This window comes from Camelina sativa, chromosome 2 (genome assembly GCF_000633955.1).
Source record: "Camelina sativa cultivar DH55 chromosome 2, Cs, whole genome shotgun sequence".
Lineage (NCBI taxonomy): Eukaryota > Viridiplantae > Streptophyta > Magnoliopsida > Brassicales > Brassicaceae > Camelina > Camelina sativa.
Window position 1 is genome coordinate 5,511,353 of NC_025686.1, and position 6,992 is coordinate 5,518,344.

Genomic DNA, 6,992 nt, shown 5'->3' on the forward strand with positions numbered 1-6,992 from the left:
TGCCACCGTAAGATCTCCCATAGTGATGTTTCGCTCTGATACCAAATCAAGTTCTTAGCTATAGAACTTCAAAGAAACTTTAACGATTAAGAACACAAGAATTCTAAAAGAATAACTCTCTTTTATTAATCTTTAGGAAACTTTCTCAAAACCTAAAGCTCTCTCTTGTTCTCTCAAACTCTTAAGTTGTGCAACATGCTCTGCACCTCCTTATATAGAGAACTAAAACAAAACCTATTCCTATTAGAACTTGTTATATTTAGATAGCTCCCAAATATAACTTGTTATTATCCTAATCCTTTCAAAACCAATACTTAATAGGATTAGGATTCCCAAAAGACTTCAAGCTTCTTTCAAGCTTAAGTCAACATCGGTGTCTCTAGAATCACTGGGTTAGCGTCGCAGCAACAGAAGTGAAGCGTCTATGCGCCAAACAGGGCTAATTTCATAATTGCTACATCTTCAAAACGGTCTTGTAGTCACACCAACATGGAGACTAATTGCAAGAATAACGTGTTATTCTTTGCTGTCTTGATGTTCTTGTTTTTTCAAAATTCTTGTGCAACTGACACCATTTCAACCAATCAACCTCTTTCAGGACTTCAGACCATTGTTTCCAGCGGTGATATATTCGAACTCGGTCTCTTCAATCCAACTCCAGGTACTTTTGGATTTTACATAGGCATGTGGTACAAGCAAGTCTCTCTGCGGACTTATTGTTTGGGTCGCTAATCGAGAATCTCCTGTCCAAAGGGTCGTAGGAGGATCTCAATTCCAAAGTATATCTACCTTCTTACTAAAAATATCAGATGGAAACTTAATTCTCTATGATAAAATGATCGGTACAACAATTTGGTCGACCCGTGTTAATGCTAGTAGTAGCAAGGATGTTCAAGCTATTCTTCTTGATAATGGTAATCTAGTCTTGAGAGATGGGGCTACCGCTTCTGCCGCCGTGTTGTGGCAAAGTTTTGATCATTCCTCGGATACTTGGCTTCCAGGCGCTAAAATCAAATTGGGAAGTCAACTTCTCACTTCTTGGAAAAGCTTGACAGATCCATCACCAGGTCAATACTCTCTTGAGGTTGACCTAAATACAACACACTCTCTCATCACGGTATGGAACGGATCTAAGCCATATTGGTTCAGCGAGCCATGGGATGATCAATTTAGATTCACCGACGAGGGTATTCCCTGATAGCAATACTCGACTAAAGCCTCAAGCCAAACCAGAGTATTTGCTTTCTACATCCTCTGCAAAACAACAAAACGGTGTCGCTATACAAGTGAATCAAATGGGCCAAATGCAGAACGAGAAGAAGCCCGTTAAGAAGCCTGCCAAGCCCACAACGATTCAACGGTCATCTCTTACCTCTTCTGCGAACGCTGCAACAGTTACGTCATCAACAGACAAAAGGCAAACTTCCATTAAAGACAAAACCATGCTAGCATCATGTTGGGACAAAACCATAGAAGTAAAGAACTCAGCCACGCTTCCCGACAGTACGACTCAAACAAACATAAAGAGATCAAGTTGCAGATCGATGATAGAGACATCTAACCAATTCACAGCCTTAGATGCAAATTGTGTAGTTAGATGTTGACATCTGTCAAGGCACTCTAGGGTTTATGGAACTTGTATAAATAAGCAGATTACAACATTGTAAACCTTGAGCTGAATAAACAAAGTTCCAAAATTTCATATTTCATAAACGATTTAACTCTGCTTTCATTCCCTTGGTTTTCAAGTTGAATCTGGATGAGTCTTACATCACTCATTCAGTAGAGAACTATACCACACATCGTTTGGTCATGGATGTTTCGGGGCGGTTCATGCTACACGTTTTGTTAGTTGAGATCCAGATGTGGGGTGTGATATGGTCTCAACCAAGATACACATGTGCGGTTTATAGGTATTGTGGATCGTTTGGTGTTTGCAATGAAAACCAAGAGCAGATGCCTTGTAAATGTGTTCCTGGATTTAGACAATCAATTAACCATGAGTTGGACTCGAATGATTTCTCTGGTGGTTGTGAAAGGGAAACCAAATTTCAATGTGGCAAAGGAAATGACAATTTCCTTCCTATTGGAAACATGAAATTAGCCACTGATCCAACAACAACACTGGTCTTGGCAGCAAATCCTGTTACAATGTGTGCCTCAGCTTGCCAAGCTAATTGTTCTTGCTCGGCCTATGCATATGATGGCGAGAAGTGTTTGATGTGGACAACAAATGCCTTTAATCTCCAACAACTCGATGTAAATGACAGAAAGGGACACACATTTTTTCTTAGATCTGTAGCTTCAATCCAGGGTAAGCATTTTCAAAAGAATAAAAACAAAAGGTGATTGCGTCAGAGATATTTTTAAGCTTCATTTTCTTTTCAGGGGAAACAAAGCATGCTAGAGGAAGAAACATTGTGTTACGCGTTGTATTATCATCACTAGCAGCAACAGTTGTATCTTTTGTTGGTTTGTATTGTTACATTTGTTCTAGAAGAAGAAGAAAACTAAGAGGTGAAATTGGTTTTGGTGCGCATTTCTTATAAGCATATTTCATTATACAAGATTCCTTCACAAGCATCTGAAAGTCGAGTTTTACACAGACCAAAAACAGAGCAGAGTGCTATTAGAAGGCGGCATAACTGATGATGATAATGAAGAAAATTTGTGTTACCTAAATCTACATGACATAATGGCTGCAACAAATTCTTTCTCTGAGGAAAACAAGTTAGGAGAAGGCGGTTTTGGTCCAGTCTACAAGGTAAACAATACGCAAATTAGTACTCACAAGCTTTTTTCTTTTTTGATAAATACTCATAAGCTTTTATATTAGAGAAGGCTGGTTTGGATAAAGTTTTAAACAAAGTAGCTACCACAATATTCACATGGGGCATATAACACTGAAATATAGTTATAACTTTGGTTATAGTAACGAAAGTGATTTTGACCGTTAGCGAAAGCTACCAAATGGGATGGATGTGGCGATTAAAAGGCTTTCAAAAAAATCAAGTCAAGGTCTGACAGAGTTCAAGAATGAAGTTGTTTTAATAATAAAGCTTCAACACAAAAACTTGGTGAGGCTTTTAGGATATTGTGTTGAGGGCGACGAGAAGCTCCTAATTTACGAGTACATGTCCAATAAGAGCCTTGATGGTTTACTCTTTGGTGAGTGGTGACTGGTGATATATATATATATATATAGTCAAAACTACTAAAATATGAATTTGAGACCATAAGTACTAGTTTATTTGTTTCTTTAATATGTGACCTCTTAACGTTTCGTTTTTTGGGAATATAGATTCTTTAAAGTGTAGGGAATTGGATTGGGAGAAGCGTATGTATATAATAAATGGGACGACGAGAGGACTTCAATATTTGCATGAGGACTCACGTCCCAGGATCATTCATCGAGATCTTAAGGCAAGCAATATTCTTCTCGACGATGAGATGAATCCTAAGATTTCTGATTTTGGAACCGCAAGGATCTTTGGTTGCAAGCAAATCAATGATAGCACCCACAGAATCGTTGGGACATTGTAAGTGCACATCTACTACGTTTTCATTTGTTTCAAATTTTGGATTTAACACACATAGTTAGTCCTTTTATCAATCATTATTTACAAACTGTAAACACAAACGTAAATTGAAAGGGAATGGTGTTTTATTCCATTTGATGTTTGAAAACACTTAAATGTTCTGTTAAAAATACGTTTTACATGGAAACTAAATCATATGAAAACAATAGCACGACCTATTTATTTATACTGAAAGTCATAGGACTAACTTGGATTGGTGGGTTGATTCCAGTGGCTATATGTCGCCGGAATATGCATTAGGCGGAATGATTTCAGAGAAATCGGATATATATAGCTTCGGAGTCTTGTTATTGGAGATCGTCTCGGGTAAAAAGGCGACAAGGTTTGTTCATAACGACCAAAAACACAGCCTTATTGCGTATGTAAGTGTTTCTATAGTTGAATATCAGTTATCTACCATACATAAAGAGTAACTTACCTCAGATCAATCCCAAAATATATATGTTCTTGATCATCTTCAGGCATGGGAAACTTGGTGCGAAACAAAAGGTGTAAGCATCATAGATGAAGAAGCACTGTGTGGCTCGTATTCCGTAAAAGAAGTGATGCGGTGTGTTCACATCGCACTTCTTTGTGTTCAAGATCATCCTAATGATAGACCCACGATTTCGCAAATCGTTTATATGTTGAGCAACGATAACAATCTCCCGATACCAAAACAGCCAACTTTCTCAAACGTATTGAACAGTAACCAACAGTTAGCGTCGGCTGACTACGTGTTCTCCATAAACGAAGCAAAACAAACAGAACTGGAAGCACGATGAACGATAACAATACTTGGTTGGTAAAAATGTTCCCATCCCCTGTATAATTCGATAAGTGTACGTAATTAAATAGCTTACGTTATTATATTTTAGTGTTTTGTAAGATTCCAGATTGGTTATTACAGAACATTCAAATAAAAATAGTTATTGGATCCTCGTGTATGGTCAGTGGATTTAGTGAAACTGCTTATGTTGCTCAGATTGTTCTTTAGCAGATGATACGAGATCTGTCATTACTAAACAATAAAAAATAAAACAGTTTTGGATCGCTCTATCCTCTTTATAGTTTTTATTTGATTACGGCACAAACACAAGAAAACAACGGCAAATTACATTAATCATTCTCATCCTAAACTCTCATTAATCGAGCATTCAAGCAGAGTTAATCTTATACTATCATGCTCAATCTTATTAACGCGAAGATATAGGTGACATGACAGAGCTATGACCGGGAGATAGAGACGGTGACCAAGACAGATTTGTTTCTTCCTCTGCAAGAAATCGATTACCAATGAATGGTTCAGGCAAAGGCGTAGATAAACAACTAAACCAATGAAGAACTTTATCAATACTCGGCCTTGTCTCCGCATCCTCATCGATACATAACAAAGCAATGTGAATATATCTCAAGATTTCGCTTATCGAATCTTCTCTTTCTTCTTCTCTCATCATTTCATGGATCACATCGATGGCTTCTCCTCTGTTCCAGCATCTCATAACCTAAAAGAAGACAAGAACTACGATTAAGGAACAACTTAACCATCATACACACTTTTACATTAATATAAAAAAACTCACATATTCGATTAAAGAGTCTCCGTCCACAATCCAAACCTTCCTTCTGCTAATGATCGTCAAGATTGTAACTCCAAAGCCATAAACATCAGATTTGACAGAAACACGTCCGCTTCGCATATATACTGGATCTAAATACCCTCTGTAGATTATTTCAAAACATTTTATGTATCAGTATCAGTCAACATCTTCAAAACATTTCCCCTTCAAGTGTTATATCATAAAACTTCACTTACACGGTACCAACAATCTCAGTTGATTCAGCTTCGTTTCCACCTTGTTGCATCATCATTGCCAATTCAAATCCCATGATTTTCGGTTTTAGATTTGAATCTAATAGAATGTTTGCAGGTTTAATGTCGCGGTGAACGACCCACAACCCTGATTCTTCATGAAGGTAACGTAAACCACAAGCTATGCCTTGGATAATGTTTCGACACATCTCCCAACTTAGCTGAGAAGCTCTGTGTGGATCTGTAACACAAACATTATGACAAATGATGAGAGATTGAAACTAGACGTGATTTGGAAAGGATACTCTGTTTTAGACTGTCTAACCTAGTATAACACAATCAAGGCTCGAGTTAGGCATGAACTCATAAACAAGACAATAGTGGTCTCGTTTAGTGGAGAAACCAAGAAGATTGATAAGATTCTTGTGCCTAAGCTTTGACAAAAGATTAAGTTCATTATGAAACTGTCTATGAGTTCTAATTGAACTTTTAAGTAATATCTTCACTGCTATTTCTTGTCCACTTCGAAGCCTACCCTGAAAATAAAAACATATCTGTTTTTATTACAATCCCATGAAAAAAAAAAAAAATTAGTAAAGATTAAAGAGACAACCTTGTAAACAGAACCAAATCCTCCACGACCAATCACATCTGAGAACTCATTTGTTGCGGCTCTAATGGTGTCGAAGTCAAATTCGAAAACTGCATAATCTATTAGATAAACAAGTATAATTGATGGGTTATGTGTCAGATTTGAAAAAGATAATTGAAAAGATGAAACCATGTACAGTACATACTGTTTATCAACTCAGTAGACTTCTTCTTTCTTCGTCTGAAAACGGTATCAAGAAGCGAAGCAACGGCCATAGTGAAGAAGAAAACGAAGACGAAGATAAAACGAAAACGTAGACGAAGACGAAGACGGTGGTTCTTAGCAAACAAGTCACTGCAAATTTATTAGAGTATCTAATAAAATATAACTTATTATACAAGTTGTTTCTTCAACTATTTGACTTTGTCAATATCGATCGAGTCAAGTCAGTTGACCTTGACTTCTATTATTCATTTTGGATTTTTGGGTTCTTCATTTTTTTTTTTTCTTTTTGGGTACCAACTAACTTCTTCTAAAACTTTGATTTTTTTTTTCTTTTTCTTTTTTTTTAAAGTACATAGTAATTTTCTTTTTCAAAATTACACCATATCCAAGACGTACGTGTTAACAAAGAACAACCATAGGAAAGCCAAATGATCCACCTTTTTCCCCTCAATGCCCGGAAAGCGATGATTTATATACGTTTCGACCCTCGACCAGCAAAAAAATTGTGAAACCAACGTGAGGTTATTTGTGCAAAACACACTTGTATTAGTCCTTAATCCGGAGACATACAAAGCATTAAGAGATTTTTTTTGCCAAAAAGTTTAATACATTCTCGTTAACAACAAGGCGGAGAAGAGATGCATAAACATAAAAGGATTTAGTTGGGTTGAAAATGGTTTCCAACGATAGCCAATGAAGGCGGATGAACAACTAGAGTATTGTGACTTTTATTTTGGGTTATCAAAGTTGTGAGAGGATACCAAAAAAAAAAAAAAAAAAAAAA

At 36.8% G+C, this 6,992-nt stretch overlaps 1 protein-coding gene and 1 pseudogene across 1 annotated transcript; one reads left to right on the top strand and one right to left on the bottom strand.

Moving 5' to 3' along the window:
• On the top strand, positions 490 to 4,388 carry LOC104748762 (annotated as a pseudogene).
• LOC104718087 (cysteine-rich receptor-like protein kinase 45) lies at positions 4,613 to 6,332 on the bottom strand. The gene is made up of 6 exons (XM_010435764.1): positions 6,189 to 6,332; positions 6,005 to 6,102; positions 5,717 to 5,927; positions 5,395 to 5,632; positions 5,162 to 5,300; positions 4,613 to 5,083 (listed from the first exon to the last, which is right to left on the bottom strand). The coding sequence occupies exons 1-6, from the start codon at positions 6,256 to 6,258 to the stop codon at positions 4,775 to 4,777; spliced, it is 1,065 nt and encodes a 354-aa protein (XP_010434066.1). The 5' UTR covers positions 6,259 to 6,332; the 3' UTR covers positions 4,613 to 4,774.

Bases quoted from the DNA above. Each gene is read 5' to 3' on its own strand.
- LOC104718087 (XM_010435764.1), bottom strand. From the start codon at position 6,258: ATGGCCGTTGCTTCGCTTCTTGATACCGTTTTCAGACGAAGAAAGAAG. The intron at 6,103-6,188 runs GTATGTACTGTA...TTTATCTAATAG, and splicing joins GTCTACTGAGTTGATAAACA to ATTATGCAGTTTTCGAATTT. The intron at 5,928-6,004 runs GTTGTCTCTTTA...TTTTATTTTCAG, and splicing joins GATTTGGTTCTGTTTACAAG to GGTAGGCTTCGAAGTGGACA.